Source organism: Entelurus aequoreus, linkage group LG25 (assembly GCF_033978785.1).
Source record: "Entelurus aequoreus isolate RoL-2023_Sb linkage group LG25, RoL_Eaeq_v1.1, whole genome shotgun sequence".
In the NCBI taxonomy this organism is placed as follows: Eukaryota; Metazoa; Chordata; class Actinopteri; order Syngnathiformes; family Syngnathidae; genus Entelurus; species Entelurus aequoreus.
In genome coordinates, this window is record NC_084755.1 from 20,314,162 (window position 1) to 20,331,316 (window position 17,155).

The 17,155-nt window shown below is 39.1% G+C and overlaps 1 protein-coding gene across 2 annotated transcripts; it reads left to right on the forward strand.

Moving 5' to 3' along the window:
- The first annotated feature begins 1,665 nt into the window (after window positions 1-1,665).
- LOC133642977 (SUMO-conjugating enzyme UBC9-like) lies at window positions 1,666-16,799 on the forward strand. 2 transcript variants are annotated; one of them, XM_062037400.1, is made up of 7 exons: window positions 1,666-2,098; window positions 2,231-2,317; window positions 2,387-2,470; window positions 6,006-6,078; window positions 9,769-9,878; window positions 10,008-10,087; window positions 16,328-16,799. In XM_062037400.1, exons 2-7 carry the CDS (start codon window positions 2,252-2,254, stop codon window positions 16,389-16,391), a joined length of 477 nt encoding a protein of 158 aa, XP_061893384.1. In that variant the 5' UTR covers window positions 1,666-2,098; window positions 2,231-2,251; the 3' UTR covers window positions 16,392-16,799. The 2 variants fall into 2 exon arrangements, with proteins under 2 accessions (XP_061893384.1, XP_061893383.1); XM_062037399.1 differs by having other exon boundaries at window positions 1,668-2,023.
- The last annotated feature ends 356 nt before the right edge of the window (window positions 16,800-17,155 follow it).

The following is a 17,155-nucleotide window of genomic DNA, read 5'->3' on the forward strand; positions in this document are numbered from 1 at the left end:
AGTCAAAGGAACTCAGCACAGATCTGAAAAAACAAATCATTGACTTGAACAAGTCAGGAAAGTCACTTGGAGCCAGTAGTAGTGGGTTTCAGTAGGCCTTTAAGGTCCCAAGAGCAACTGTGCAGACAATTGTTGGTAAGTATAAAGTGCATGGCACAGTTTTGTCACTGCCACGATCAGGAAGAAAACGCAAGCTATCACCTGCGGCTGAGAGAAAATTGGTCAGGATGATCAAGAGTCAACCGAGAACCACCAAAAAGCAGGTCTGCAATGAATTGGAAGCTGCTGGAACACAGGTGTCAGTGTCCACAGTCAGGTGTGTTTTGCATCGCCATGGACTGAGAGGCTATAATGCAAGAAGGAAGCCCTTGCTCCAGAAGCGACACCTTAAGGCTTGTCTAAAGTTTGCTGCTGATCACATGGACAAAGATAATACCTTCTGGAGGAAGGTTCTGTGGTCAGATGAAACACAATTCGAGCTGTTTGGCCACAATACCCAGCAATATGTTTAGAGGAGAAAAAGTGAGGCCTTTAATCCCAGGAACACCACTCCTACCGTCAAGCATGGTGGTGGTAGTATTATATGTTCTGGGCCTGTTTTGCTGCCAATAGAACTGGTGCTTTACAGAGAGTAAATGGGACAATGAAAAAGGAGGATTACCTTCAAATTCTCCAGAACAATGTAAAATCATCAGCCCAGAGGTTGGGTCGTGGGCACAGTTGGGTGTTCCAACAGGACAATGACCCCAAACACATGTAAAAAGTGGTAAAGGAATGGCTAAATCAGGCTAGAATTAAGGTTTTAGAATAGCCTTCCCAAAGTCCTGACTTAAACCCCATTGAGAACATGTGGACAATGCTGAAGAAACAAGTCCATGTCAGAAAACCAACAAATTTAGCTGAACTGCACCAATTTTGTCAAGAGGAGTGGTCCAAAATTCAACCAGAAGCTTGTGGATGGCTACCAAAAGCACCTTATTGCAGTGAAACTTGCCAAGGGACATGTAACCAAATATTAACATTGCTCTATGAATATTTTTGACCCAGCAGATTTGGTCACATTTTTAGTAGACCCATAATAAATTCATAAAAGAACCAAACTTCATGAATGTTTTTTGTGACAAACAAGTATGTGCTCCAATCACTTTATCACAAAAAATAAGAGTTGTAGAAATGATTGGAAACTCAAGACAGCCATGACATTATGTCCTTTACAAGTGTATGCCTGTTCTAAATAGAACAGGCATAAGAAAAAAACTAATATGCAAATAAATATATGTATATTAGGAAATATTAAATAAATGGGAAAAAAGAAAAAAACAAACTAGTGGTTTTCTAGCATCTTTAGTTTGTTAGTTGCTATAGTCCCACAGCTCTTTTTTGTCCATTATTTTTTATAAACAAGTGAGTAGAGGAAGGATGGTTTTGCTTTGAAAAATCTACATTTGTGAATAAACAAAAATACCCACCACACACTTATTATGTTTAAAAATGTTTTCGATTTCTTAGTGTCCCAAAAATAATATCGCTATGTAGAAAATGTGGGCAAGTTTGGGATCTTAGGCACTCATTTTAAGGACTTCGTCAGTTCAGCGTCACAACAAAGATGGCCGCCAGCCTTGGACGATTACGTATATCACGTCCCTGGGTTGTCCATCAAACTGCCTGAAGGTCCTCCCGAAATAAACAAATTGGGGTCCTCTTTTTTTCGCCAAATGCTAGCCACTATAACGAGAACTCGAGACGGGTTATTTTGCTCCATATACGACACCTCTGGCAACAGTAACACCAGCAAGTTCGTTTTAGACGACCAGAGGAATGTTAAACAAAGTGAGGTTTAATCGGTGTCATTTACGTCCCTAGTGGTCCATTATTTGTGTTTTTCTTCCAACGACGAAGGGTGTTTTCTTCGGTCGCCGCTAGCACGGCTCAATCGTAACAACACATCCAACATTTTCACATTTACCCCTACAATAATCAGTGAGCTTGGCTTGAAGATTTACGTCGTTTTACATTTGAATTGGTAAGGAGGAGTTTGTGAATGTATGCCGAGTCAAGTAATTCCATCCACTTCCTACCGATTGTCCCTTTTTAACCGGTAAATGAACACTGTCATATGGCTCTTAACGTGTGCGACGACTCGTCATTTGCTGACGTGTTGTCTTTTGTGAAAGCAACATTCTTTGGTGTAGATTTCATTATTAATTTGGTGTAAATGTGTTATTTCCAGTGAAGGGGTAAATGAGCAGTAATGTCTGGCATTGCTCTAAGCAGACTGTCCCAAGAGCGCAAAGCTTGGAGGAAAGACCACCCATTTGTAAGTAGTGGCTTTACTACCATCATAAATGAACACAAGTTGAGATTGAAATATTTCTCTCTCACACAGGGTTTTGTGGCAGTGCCTACCAAGAATCCTGATGGGACCATGAATCTGATGAACTGGGAGTGTGCCATTCCGGGAAAGAAAGGAGTAAGGGGTCACATATCATGTTCATAATTCATGTTTACACTGGACACCAAATCTGAAGTGTTTTGCCCTCAAGTGACAACGGATTGGGTATTTTTTGCCAGTCTAAACGCTCCAAAGTGCTTCAAATTTGATATTTTCGCATCAGATTTGGGCCACGTCAGGAGGTAGTCTGACTCGATTTGGAATAAAGTTAAAAGTACCAATGATAGTCACACACACACTAGGTGTGGTGAAATTAACCTCTGCATTTGACCATCCCCTTGTTCCACCCCCTGGGAGGTGAGGGGAGCAGTGAGCAGCAGCGGTGGCCACGCCCGGGAATAGTTTTGGTGATTTAACCCCCAACCTTTGATGCTGAGTGCCAAGCAGGGAGGTAATGGGTCCCATTTTTATAGTCTTTAGTATGACTCGGCTGGGGGTTGAACTCACGACCTACCGATCTCAGGGCGGACACTCTAACCACAAGGCCACTGAGCAGAATTTGATCTTTTCAAATGTGACTTCGGTCTAAGACTATGTTGACACTCAGTACCTGTCCATGTACTAAATTAGTCCGACTTCTCAAATAGCTCGGCTCTAAATAAGCTTATTGCAGCCCATGGAAACACCTTAATCCGATCGTGTTGGATTTTTGAAAAGTCAGATGAACGCACTTGGATTATGCGATTGGAAACCAGATCTCTCAAGGGCGTGTGTGCGGCCGGAGATGACCCTTCATACCCGCATGCGCCAGTCTCAACGCGCGGGACACAACAAGCAGATACCATTCAATAAAAACATAGCAACAATTGTAATGAAGAGGATTTGCTTCACAAATTAAAAGAACACAACATTTTGAAGTGCATCGATGGTTGAAAAAAGAAACAGATTTGTTTAAGAGGGTAGCTAAGGAAATGGAGAACGCCGGCTTAATTCGGACTCCCGAACGAAGTACGAATGAGATTAAATAGAATGAAGCAGGTATATTAAATAAAGCGTACACAAAGCTCTTCACGCTGCATTTATGCAAGTCAACTTATTAACTTTCCGCACTACTGGGAAGATAGTGCAGAACAATAGCAACCATCATCTGGATATCGTCGGGGCACGAGCGGCCTTTTCCTTCGGTTTTAAAACTCCTTCCATCAAACCACAGAGCCTTTTGGATGAACTTTAAGACATTCAGAAGTTTTGTTTGAATGATTTTCGTCTGAAAATTCCTTCGTAAAAACTCTTCCGCTGGTCTTTCATTGCATCCGACCTGCATCAGCGCAAATACACTGTTGGCAGTGGGGTCATGTTTGTAGCGCAATCTAAGAGAATTTCTTGATGCTGTCTGCTATTTAACATCAGCATAGCCATTAGAGACGTAATATTTGTAAATTGTGCCAATATTACAGCGGACATCAGTTAAAACAATTTGTAAGGATTCGCAAATGGCTAGGGTGACGTCATAGGTCAACCGGAAAAGGAATTAATTTAATCACACTAAAAGGAAAGGTGACGACCTCTTGAAGCTCATCGAGAGAATGCCAAGAGTGTGCAAAGCAGTAATCAGAGCAAAGGGTGGCTATTTTGAAGAAACTAGAATATAAAACATGTTTTCAGTTATTTCACCTTATTTTGTTAAGTACATAACTCCACATGTGTTCATTCATAGTTTTGATGCCTTCAGTGACAATCTACAATATAAATAGTCATGAAAATAAAGAAAATGCATTGAATGAGAAGGTGTGTCCAACCTTTTGACCTGTACTGTATGTATATATAGCCTATTATTTGCGCACTATTGACTCGTGATGCACAGAAAATTCCGCTGCCAAAAGACTCACCGAAACTGGATGTTGTGTTGCAAGTACTTTTCCTGTGCACACAAAAGACGTAGCTCACCCAAAGATGGTGAAAAAGTAGCAATCAGGTCACATTTGAAGACCAGATTCCAATTGGATTCCGACTACCGGTTGATGTGGCCCAAATCTGAGGCAAAAACAAAAATTAAGCACTTTGGAGTGTTTAGACTGACAAAAAGATGCCATCTGTGTCACTTGAGGGCAAAAAAAATCTGATTTGGTGTGCAGTGTAAACTGGGCCTGAACGGCAATGCGACCTGTTTGCGATGTTTACGTCATCTTTGGTTGCGCTACGTCATTTGTGTGCACAGCACGATCACTTTCCTTTTTGCAATTCTCTTCCTCCTCCTGCAGTTGTTTTCCGTCATCGGTCCACTTCCTCTACACAACAGCCATGGCACAAATACACTAACACGCTGATTTGTGGTATCCATGTTTTCTCTTGTTGTAGCGGCTTCCTCCTCCTTTTACGAAAACCGGTCAACTTTCTTTGTTATCACTTTATTGAACTGGGCATGCAAGTGATGTTGGGGCCACATTTGGGGCCTGTACGCGTTTATACTGGAGTGCGATGAAGATCACATTTTACCGGTACTTGTAAACTAAAAGTCAGATTTAGAAACAATCAGGTTTGGTTCACTTTGGCCTGCAGTATAAAAACGTAGTCATTGTGAGGCAAAGTGCAAAAAAATTAGGACACCCATGGTGTGAATCCTTTACTCCTGAGCTGCTATATACAAGGGTGATCATTTGGTTGTGTAGTCAGTGCTATTATTTATCTGACAAATACACTACATGGCAGATCTTAATTGACTTGAAATTTCTCATACAGCACAATGCTACGGTGGCTGACTGGGCAAGCGCTTCAAGCACAGAAATGGTCCAAAACTCAATAACACACAATAAAACATGCCACTGAAAAAATTGCTGCAAATAAACAATGTTGGACAAAAAAACAAAAGCATGAAACAAATGCTGCAACAAAAAATAAATTTACCAGCCCACCAGTCTTTAAACCATCTTTGAAGACATGAGCATAATTTCTAAAAGGCTGACATCATTCTTTGATGTCTTTGTTCAACACGGTTGCAATATTTTTGTTTTAATATTTACGAACAACAATTTTTCGTAGCTCATAATAATAATTAAAATGAGACAAAGTGCTCCATGGCAAACCTCTTATGTTCCGGGAACTTGCAGCATATGTCTCATGCAGGTTTTTTTTTTTTGTGTTTTTAGCATTTGCAACATTTTGCAGCATTGTTAATTTGTAGGATTTCCCAGTTTATGATTTTTGGTTTTGAATCATTCCTGTGTTTGGAGCATTTAAACCTTGCTGCGTGTTTGCCTTTATTGGCCACTGTTCAAAGTGTTCTGCAAAACACATGCTGTAGCTTTAGCATATTCAGCTGATAAACAGCTGACAAGCACAAGTGTAAAATTTGAGCAAGATTAATTGAAACAATGTTCTGCCATCAAGAATCTTTGCAGAGACCTCACCCATAAGTATCTAATGATTATAAAACTTGGTGGCATGTCTTTCAAAGCCTTTGAGCAGAACGCTGCAAGGCCTGTGTATTTGCCTAGAAGTACAGTTTAATAATTTGCATAACAACTGGTTTTCCCCAGCAGATGTCATTTAATGTCAATGTGTTTTGTCAGTGGGTTTTTTTTTGCTGAAAAATATTATTTTTCTTTTTTGTCAGACCTTGTGGGAGGGAGGACTGTATAAACTCAGAATGCTCTTCAAAGATGACTACCCCTCCTCTCCGCCTAAATGTGAGTACACTCACAGCTGCCCCATGACAAACTGCAGCACAATGTCACAACCATCTTAATCTATATTACAGTATCTCACAAAAGTGAATGCGCTCCTTTAAGCAACTATCATCAGAGGACAATACAATAGAAATGGATATAACATCAGTGTACAATTTAGACTATAATGGCTGTTTGAGTCATTTTAAGTTTAAGGCCTAAACATACTTGGGCGAAACGTAGTCCAAGCTCACAATTGAAGACCGTGCGGTAGGGCTGCAAGATTTTTTTGTAAAACCTAATTGCAATTTTTCTTTCCAAAATTGTGATTCAATTTTGCACTTTCTATATTTTATATATATAAATGCATAACACAGAGAAAATAAGCGAAGGAAGACATTTTACTTTCAGATTGTCAATCAACATTCGTGAGTGAAGGTGCCACACTTTAGAACAATATGCAATAATTTACTTACAAAAATATTTAGCTTTACGCGGACAGACTCAGAGCTTGTGTCTACATCATGCTCTTAAACTGAAGAAATAACCGATAAAAACTACAGTCTTTGTAATGTAATTTAATCCTAATATATGGAATTACTGCAAGTAACCATTTGAAATAATATCAATCTTTATTTGTCATTACTGTAGAATTGTGTACCATTGTACTATAGTTGGAAGGTAAATAGCTTAGTTATCTTAAATTAATAAACAAAAAACTCATTTCTGGAAGCAAACATTTTACTAAAACAAATATTCTATATCTTAAAGTGCATTTTTTTCCCAGTTGGAAAATGTAGCTTGGACATTTTATTTTTATTTGTTGATTGCCCATTCAGTTTGAAGCTAAAATAATAACGTAACGGCACATTTGGCTTTGTAATCATATTTTTCCTCTTAATATTTGTTACTTTGCGGCAAGTCGTGAGGCTTTCTGTTCATGCTTCCTGTGTGTAAAGCTGGCACGCTCACTCTCTGCCCACCGAGACAAAGATTGTGGATGACTGAAAAGAGGGCTCACTGCACTCAGTTACTTCTACTGTAAATAAGCACACTCAGGTGCTAAGAGACATAGCCGTGTATAAAGAGGATATGGGCAATTCGGTTTCAAAGTTGGCCTCAAAATAACAGCCTGTAGTAACGTGATGGGTTTTTGACCAATCAGAGAGAGTATGGCCAGAGGATCTCCTAAATGATTGGTCTAAAGCCCCATTATTTTGAGGCCAACTTTGAAACCGAGTTGGCCATACGCTCTCTATACATGGCTCTGCTGAGAGCGATGCATAGAGTGAGACCTCTTTCTCCGTTTGATGGGAGACATGAATAAACTTCTGATTGGCGAACATGTCTGTCACTCAAATGGCGGTGATGGCGAATAATAAAAAAAAACCTCCACCTCTTGCAGTTATTTATAGCACTAATTAAAACCTAAATGTTGATTTGATGTTGATTATTTGTGCAGCCCTACCGTGTGGACTCCTCCACGCACTCTCGTCAGAAAAAACACTGCTGCATTACATTATTTAGTCACCAAAACAAATACAATTATTAGTAATATTCCCCTTTCTTGTCTCTAGTACCATTAAATGGCCGTACATACCATCTCTAAAGATTACTGCTTTGCAAAACAAGCCGGGAAAGCAGCTCAACTTCCGGCGCCATGACCAAAAAATGTAAACAACACGCAGGGATTGTGGGGTTTTATGACTGAGGACATTCCGCACGGAGTCGCTCAGTCAGTGAGCAACACCTTTTAGATAGGACAGCTCATGTATCAGAGGATGGTGCTAGATCCAACATGTCAGTTCTATATGATGGATAGACCTCTGGCCCAACTTCAACCTTAGGGAATACAGTGGGAACGGAAAGTATTCAGACCCCTTTAAAGCCATCCTGGATGAAAACCAACGCTTCCCTATACCGTAGCACGCCGATGTGTTAGAACGCTAGAAAAGAGTTCTTCAGTGTTCGCTCTTACAATAACAATGTCGCTACAGCTTGGTTATTAGACTTAGACTTAGACTTCCTTTATTGTCATTCAAATTTGAACTTTACAGTACAGATAAGAACGAAATTCCGTTGCATTAGCTCGTTGTAGTGTAGGATAAAAGAGCAATAAGGTACAGAGTGTTTGCATTTACAAAAGAAGGTGCAGATAAACAGATTTACTGTACAGATATGTATATTGCACGTTTGTATATGCATTCACATTTATGGATGTGTGTTATATTGTCCATATAGTCCAGCGAGTTCATCCGTTTTTGGGGGGAATTGAGAAGATTATTGTACTATTATACAGGTTACCGAACGTAAATGAAGTATTGTTGACGGTTTTTGAATGCATTTTCAAAAGTGATTTTGAGGTAGAAATGATTGCTCCCATCAGCTGCATTGCTAGCCATGTAGAACGAGCCAATTTTTATGTTAGAAAGCGAAAAAAACTAAATCCTTTTGTCTTCTTGTCTCTTGTGATTGTGAACGATAGGCATCATTTAAAAAAAAGTGCAGTTCCCCTCTAATACTTTTGTATATGTACTTTTTGATATTTGATACATTTGCAAAAAGTTCTACATTTCTGTTTTTCTCTGTCAATATGGGGTGCTGAGTGTACATCAATGAGAAATAAAATGAACTTTTTTGATTTTAGCAAATGGCTGCAATGAAACAAAGAGTTAAACATTTAAAGGGGTCTGACTACTTTTGTACCCACTGTTAAGTATGTTGGATCTAGTACACCCTCTCAAGCCATGGAAACAATTAGAATAAAGGCCAAATCAGATGAAAAATGCTGCATATAAAACACGTCAATCAGAAGAGTCTCATTTGATATGGTCCATTCGGAAATAAATTTAATTCATTCGTTGGGGTAAAATCAAATTCACTGCACATGTTTAGGACATAATTGGTGTGGCACTGACACAACCTTCTTTTTCAAATCAGTAAGATAACTTTTTGACAGTTGAAAGGTTAAAACAGAGTTGTAAAAACAAGTCCATGAAGTGAAGTGAAGTGAAGTGAATTACATTTATATAGCGCTTTTTCTCAAGTGACTCAAAGCGCTTTACATAGTGAAACCCAATATCTAAGTTACATTCAAACCAGTGTGGGTGGCACTGGGAGCAGGTGGGTAAAGTGTCTTGCCCAAGGACACAACGGCAGTGACTAGGATGGCGGAAGCGGGGATCGAACCTGCAACCCTCAAGTTGCTGGCACGGCCGCTCTACCAACCGAGCTATACCGCCCCATGAAAGTAATGGAGGAAAATTAAATATGTGGCGACCAAGGAGCAAATGTGCTGAGGACGTGCAGCGTTTCTTTACAACATATTACAAATGAGTTTCTCCTTTTTCCCAAAAAAGAACAACCGGATGGTTTAGTCTGATTAAACGCTTGTATATATACACACATCATGATTGGATCAATTGATATAGTGTCCATGTAAACAGTGGATTTGGAATTCAACCAAGGTTTAGATTGGATTGAATAGATTTTGTGCATGTAAAAATAATTTTAGACTACGCCTGAGAGCATGAATGGATGAAGCCTGCTCGGATGAGTCACTGTACGTCTTCTAAGACAATCTGAACAGTCCAGTTGCGATCGATTCAAAGCCCTGAGTATATAAGCGGCGTACTCACTTTGGTGATATACAGTAAGTTTGATTCTATTTGAGGAAACTCTTTTGGACATTTTGTTTTCCCCACCAATCAGGCAAGTTTGAGCCGCCAATATTCCATCCAAATGTCTACCCATCTGGCACCGTGTGTCTGTCCATCCTGGAGGAGGACAAAGATTGGAGGCCTGCCATCACCATCAAACAGGTTTGTTAGTTTAGAGTGCATACAGGATCTCGTTGGCCGTGTGGTCTTCCTGCATATTCAGCGTAGTTACACAGCATATTAGATCACGTGCCCCCAGTCATTACATTGCTAACTTTAATCACATTTTAGATCCTGTTGGGAATCCAGGAGCTGCTGAACGAGCCCAACATTCAAGACCCAGCACAAGCAGAGGCTTACACAATCTACTGGTATGATTGATTACCTTTTAGTGATGACTCCTTGATGGATTTTAATTTGGATTTTCACAGTAAATCCTTACACACATTTCCCTCAGAGAAGGGTTTCACCAGCTTTTTCAGTTCAGAACCTTGCCATGGACCCCAACATATACATTGCCATGCATCTGAGATATACAGTACAGGCCAAAAGTTTGGACACACCTTCTCATTCAATGTGTTTTCTTTATTGTCATGACTATACATTGTAGATTGTCACTGAAGGCATCAAAACTATGAATGAAGACATGTGGAGTTATGTACTTAACAAAAAAAAGGAAAAATAACTGAAAACGTTTTATATTCTAGTTTCTTCAAAATAGCCACCCTTTGCTCTGATTGCTGTTTTGTACACTCGTGGAATTCTCTCGATGAGCTTCAAGCGCACCTGTGAAGTGAAAACCATTTCAGGTGACTACCTCTTGAAGCTCATCGAGAAAATTCCAAGAGTGTGCAAAGCAGTAATCAGAGCAAAGGGTGGCTATTTTGAAGAAACTAGGATGTTTTCAGTTATTTAACCTTTTTTTGTTAAGTACATAACTCCACATGTCTTCATTCATAGTTTTGATGCCTTCAGTGACAATCTACAATGTAAATAGTCATGAAAATAAAGAAAACTCATTGAATGAGAAGGTGTGTCCAAACTTCTGGCCTGTACTGTACACATAGTACAAACCCCGTTTCCATATGAGTTGGGAAATTGTGTTAGATGTAAATATAAACGGAATACAATGATTTGCAAATTCTTTTCAACCCATATTCAATTGAATGCACTACAAAGACAACATATTTGATGTTCAAACTCAAACTTTATTTATTTTTTGCAAATAATAATCAACTTAGAATTTCATTACTGCAACACGTGCCAAAGTAGTTGGGAAAGGGCATGTTCACCACTGTGTTACATGGCCTTTCCTTTTAACAACACTCAGTAAACGTTTGGGAACTGAGGAGACACATTTTTGAAGCTTCTCAGGTGGAATTCTTTCCCATTCTTGCTTGATGTACAGCTTAAAGGCCTACTGAAAGCCACTACTACCGACCACGCAGTCTGATAGTTTATATATCAATGATGAAATCTTAACATTATAACACATGCCAATACGGCCGGGTTAACTTATAAAGTGACATTTTAAATTTGCCGCTAAACTTCCGGTTCGAAACGCCTCTGAGGATGACGTATGCGCGTGACGTAGCCCGGCGAACACGGGTATGCCTTCCACATTGAAGTCGATACGAAAAAGCTCTGTTTTCATTTCATAATTCCACAGTATTCTGGACATCTGTGTTCGTGAATCTGTTTCAATCATGTTCATTGCATTATGGAGAAGGAAGCCAAGCAAGCAAAGAAGAAAGTTGTCGGTGCGAAATGGACGTATTTTTCGAACGTAGTCAGCCACAACAGTACACAGCCGGCGCTTCTTTGTTTACATTCCCGAAAGATGCAGTCAAGATGGAAGAACTCGGATAACAGAGACTCTAACCAGGAGGACTTTTGATTTGGATACACAGACGCCTGTAGAGAACTGGGACAACACAGACTCTTACCAGGATTACTTTGATTTGGATGACAAAGACGCAGACGTGCTACTGTGAGTATGCAGCTTTGGCTTTTTTTTGCGTATGTACGTAACTTTTTTAAAATATATAAGCTTTATGAACCTTGGGTTAGGTGAACGGTCTTTTGGGCTGAGTGATTGTGTGTGTTGATCATGTGTTTGAATTGTATTGGCGTGTTCTATGGAGCTAGGAGCTAGCAGAGGAGCTAGCATAACACGTACCGTACCTACGTGCGCGTCACGTACGTAACTTTTTAAAAATATATAAGCTTTATGAACCTTGGATTAGGTGAACGGTCTTTTGGGCTGAGTGATTGTGTGTGTTGATCATGTGTTTGAATTGTATTGGCGTGTTCTATGGAGCTAGGAGCTAGCAGAGGAGCTAGCATAACACATACCGTACCTACGTGCGCGTCACGTACGTAACTTTTTAAAAATATATAAGCTTTATGAACCTTGGGTTAAGGAAACGGTCTTTTGGGCTGAGTGATGGTGTGTGTTGATCAGGTGTTTGAATTGTATTGGCGTGTTCTATGGAGCTAGGAGCTAGCAGAGGAGCTAGGAGCTAGCATAACAAACACGCAGGTGTTTTTATGCAGGATTAATTTGTGGCATATTAAATATAAGCCTGGTTGTGTTGTGGCTAATAGAGTATATATATGTCTTGTGTTTATTTACTGTTGTAGTCATTCCCAGCTGAATATCAGGTCACCCCCGGCTCTTACAGCATCTTCCCTATCTGAATAGCTTCAACTCCCCACTAGTCCTTCACTTGCACTTTACTCATCCACAAATCTTTCATCCTCGCTCAAATTAATGGGGAAATTGTCGCTTTCTCGGTCCGAATCTCTCTCACTTCATGCGGCCATCATTGTAAACAATAGGGAACTTTGCGTATATGTTCAACTGACTACGTCACGCTACTTCCGGTAGGGGCAAGCCTTTTTTTTTATCAGATACCAAAAGTTGCAATCTTTATCGTCGTTGTTCTATACTAAATCCTTTCAGCAAAAATATGGCAATATCGCGAAATGATCAAGTATGACACATAGAATAGATCTGCTATCCCCGTTTAAATAAAAAAAATTCATTTCAGTAGGCCTTTAAAGGCCTACTGAAATGAATTTTTCAGTAGGCCTTTGAGCGAGGATGAAAGATTTGTGGATGAGTAAAGTGCAAGTGAAGGACTAGTGGGGAGTTGAAGCTATTCAGATAGGGAAGATGCTGTGAGAGCCGGGGGTGACCTGATATTCAGCTGGGAATGACTACAACAGTAAATAAACACAAGACATATATATACTCTATTAGCCACAACACAACCAGGCTTATATTTAATATGCCACAAATTAATCCTGCATAAAAACACCTGCGTGTTTGTTATGCTAGCTCCTAGCTCCTCTGCTAGCTCCTAGCTCCATAGAACACGCCAATACAATACAAACACCTGATCAACACACACAATCACTCAGCCCAAAAGACCGTTTACCTAACCCAAGGTTCATAAAGCTTATATATTTTTAAAAAGTTACGTACGTGACGCGCACATACGGTCAAGTTATCGAATGTTTAGCAGCCAAGGCTGCATACTCACGGTACCTGATATTCAGCTGGGAATGACTACAACAGTAAATAAACACAAGACATATATATACTCTATTAGCCACAACACAACCAGGCTTATATTTAATATGCCACAAATTAATCCTGCATAATAACACCTGCGTGTTTGTTATGCTAGCTCCTAGCTCCTCTGCTAGCTCCTAGCTCCATAGAACACGCCAATACAATTCAAACACCTGATCAACACACACAATCACTCAGCCCAAAAGACCGTTCACCTAACCCAAGGTTCATAAAGCTTATATATTTTTAAAAAGTTACGTACGTGACGCGCACGTACGGTACGGTACGTGTTATGCTAGCTCCTAGCTCCTCTGCTAGCTCCTAGCTCCATAGAACACGCCAATACAATTCAAACACATGATCAACACACACAATCACTCAGCCCAAAAGACCGTTCACCTAACCCAAGGTTCATAAAGCTTATATATTTTAAAAAAGTTACGTACATACGCAAAAAAAAGCCAAAGCTGCATACTCACAGTAGCACGTCTGCGTCTTTGTCATCCAAATCAAAGTAATCCTGGTAAGAGTCTGTGTTGTCCCAGTTCTCTACAGGCGTCTGTGTATCCAAATCAAAAGTCCTCCTGGTTAGAGTCTCTGTTATCCGAGTTCTTCCATCTTGACTGCATCTTTCGGGAATGTAAACAAAGAAGCGCCGGCTGTGTACTGTTGTGGCTGACTACGTTCGAAAAATACGTCCATTTCGCACCGACAACTTTCTTCTTTGCTTGCTTGGCTTCCTTCTCCATAATGCAATGAACATGATTGAAACAGATTCACGAACACAGATGTCCAGAATACTGTGGAATTATGAAATGAAAACAGAGCTTTTTCGTATCGACTTCAATGTGGAAGGCATACCCGTGTTCGCCGGGCTACGTCACACGCATACGTCATCCTCAGAGGCGTTTCGAACCGGAAGTTTAGCAGCAAATTTAAAATGTCACTTTATAAGTTAACCCGGCCGTATTGGCATGTGTTATAATGTTAAGATTTCATCATTGATATATAAACTATCAGACTGCGTGGTCGGTAGTAGTGGGTTTCAGTAGGCCTTTAAGTTGTTCAACAGTCCGGGGGTCTCCCTTGTGCTATTTTAGGCTTCATAATGCGCCACACATTTTCAATGGGAGACAGGTCTGGACTACAGGCAGGCCAGTCTAGTACCCGCACTCTTTTACTATGAAGCCACGTTGATGTAACACGTGGCTTGGCATTGTCCTGCTGAAATAAGCAGGGGCGTCCATGGTAACGTTGCTTGGTTGGCAACATATGTTGCTCCAAAACCTGTATGTTCCGTTCAGCATTAATGGCGCCTTCACAGATGTGTAAGTTACCCATGTCTTGGGCACTAATACACCCCCATACCATCACAGATGCTGGCTTTTCAACATTGCGTCTATAACAATCCGGATGGTTCTTTTCCTCTTTGGTCCGGAGGACACGACGTCCACAGTTTCCAAAAACAATTTGAAATGTGGACTCGTCAGACCACAGAACTCTTTTCCACTTTGTATCAGTCCATCTTAGATGAGCTCAGGCCCAGCGAAGCCGACAGCGTTTCTGGGTGTCGTTGATAAACGGTTTTCGCCTTGCATAGGAGAGTTTTAACTTGCACTTACAGATGTAGAGACCAACTGTAGTTACTGACAGTGGGTTTCTGAAGTGTTCCTGAGCCCATATGGTGATATCCTTTACACACTGATGTCGCTTGTTGATGCAGTACAGCCTTAGGGATCGAAGGTCACGGGCTTAGCTGCTTACGTGCAGTGATTTCTACAGATTCTCTGAACCCTTTGATGATATTACGGACCATAGATGGTGAAATCCCTAAATTCCTTGCAATAGCTGGTTGAGAAAGGTTTTTCTTAAACTGTTCAACAATTTGCTCACGCATTTGTTGACAAAGTGGTGACCCTCGCCCCATCCTTGTTTGTGAATGACTGAGCATTTCATGGAATCTACTTTTATACCCAATCATGGCACCCACCTGTTCCCAATTTGCCTATTCACCTGTGGGATGTTCCAAATAAGTGTTTGATGAGCATTCCTCAACTTTATCAGTATTTATTGCCACCTTTCCCAACTTCTTTGTCACGTGTTGCTGGCATCAAATTCTAAAGTTAATGATTATTTGCAAAAAAAAAAAAGTTTATCAGTTTGAATATCAAATATGTTGTCTTTGTAGCATATTCAACTGAATATGGGTTGAAAATGATTTGCAAATCATTGTATTCCGTTTATATTTACATCTAACACAATTTCCCAACTCATATGGAAACGGGGTTTGTAAGTTAATAATGAAGATTACCACAGACATTACAAAAACATGCAACGCAGGGGTGATCGATCCAGATGCCCATCCTATTGATACCTATTATAGTATCAGTATGTACACAATACTACAATTATTAAATCAATATTATTTGTTTTGTTCTTATTATTAAAAAATATATTTTTTGTTACCGTTTTACAAAGTCACGTAATAAGTATCTGGATATATGAAGGCTTTTAGGTAAAAAACAATTTAAATGGAAGCCAATAATAGTTTTTGCTTTTTAGTTACTGTGCACTAGACACGTTATTTTGTAGAACAAAATGTACGTAGCATTCAATACTACAAATTTAATACATTATCTGATTTACAACAATGCTAGCAAATTCTACATTTTTAAGCTTTACAAAAATATGGTATTGTTAAGTTAACAATAAAACATTTTATAATATCTTAATATCTCATGTTTGAGGGCAATAAAGTGTTATAAAAAAACTAACTTTTAGATGGTGTGTATGTCTGTGTACCAAAGGTAATGCTTGACCGTCCAGTTTTGTTGAGTCAAAAGACAGAACAAATAGAAGCACGGCACACACAGCATCTGCAGCTTCTCAATATTTTCATGGCTAAATGTCCGTTGTTTTTGGCGCATGCCGCGTAAATATGCTGTTAACAAGGGGTTCAGGATTAAATAATCAAATATTTAAAGATTCCCTAAGCAATTTTATAAAAAGTACTATTGTGTTTTTATTCCAGTCAGAACAGGATGGACTATGAGAAGCGGGTCAGAGCCCAGGCCAAGAAGTTTGCACCTGCATAGATCAGACTACCGGTCTCCTCCCCACCATGGACAGCCTGACCTAACAGAGCTCGGGACAAATAGGTGACAAACAGGAGAATCTGAACGAGCACTCCAACCAGAATCCACTTTTCTGTATTATTTCATTGGTGACATGTAAAAGATAATCCCAGCACTTGTATATTGGTTGTAAGATCAACAGTTGCTAGGTAACAAGGAAGCAAGGGAAATTTCTATGTAACTCTCTCAAGGCACATTTGGAAACAAGCAAAAGGAGAGATTAGGCCTCTTGATAAACGAGCGCATGTACATATTATAAATAAATACAATTGTGGAAGTTATGTTTTATATTGTTTTAGCCTGTTGACATTTGTGTGTGGTATTATAATGAAGACACAATATTGTGAACGTTGAATAAAAGAACAAAAGCCAATGATTACTTGTGGTATTTATCTCAGTGGGGATATATATATATATATATATATATATATATATATATATATATATATATATATATATATATATATATATATATATATATATATATATATAAAAAAGTATATATATATATACATATATATATATGTATATATATATATATAAGTATATATATATGTATATATATATATATATATATATATATGTATATATATATATATATATATATATATATATATATATATATATATATATATATGTATATATATAAGTATATATATATGTATATATATATATATGTATATATATATATATATATATATGTATATATATATATATATATGTAT

Bases quoted from the DNA above. Each gene is read 5' to 3' on its own strand.
- LOC133642977 (XM_062037400.1), top strand. From the start codon at position 2,252: ATGTCTGGCATTGCTCTAAGCAGACTGTCCCAAGAGCGCAAAGCTTGG. The intron at 2,318-2,386 runs GTAAGTAGTGGC...TCTCTCACACAG, and splicing joins GGAGGAAAGACCACCCATTT to GGTTTTGTGGCAGTGCCTAC. The intron at 9,879-10,007 runs GTTTGTTAGTTT...ATCACATTTTAG, and splicing joins CTGCCATCACCATCAAACAG to ATCCTGTTGGGAATCCAGGA.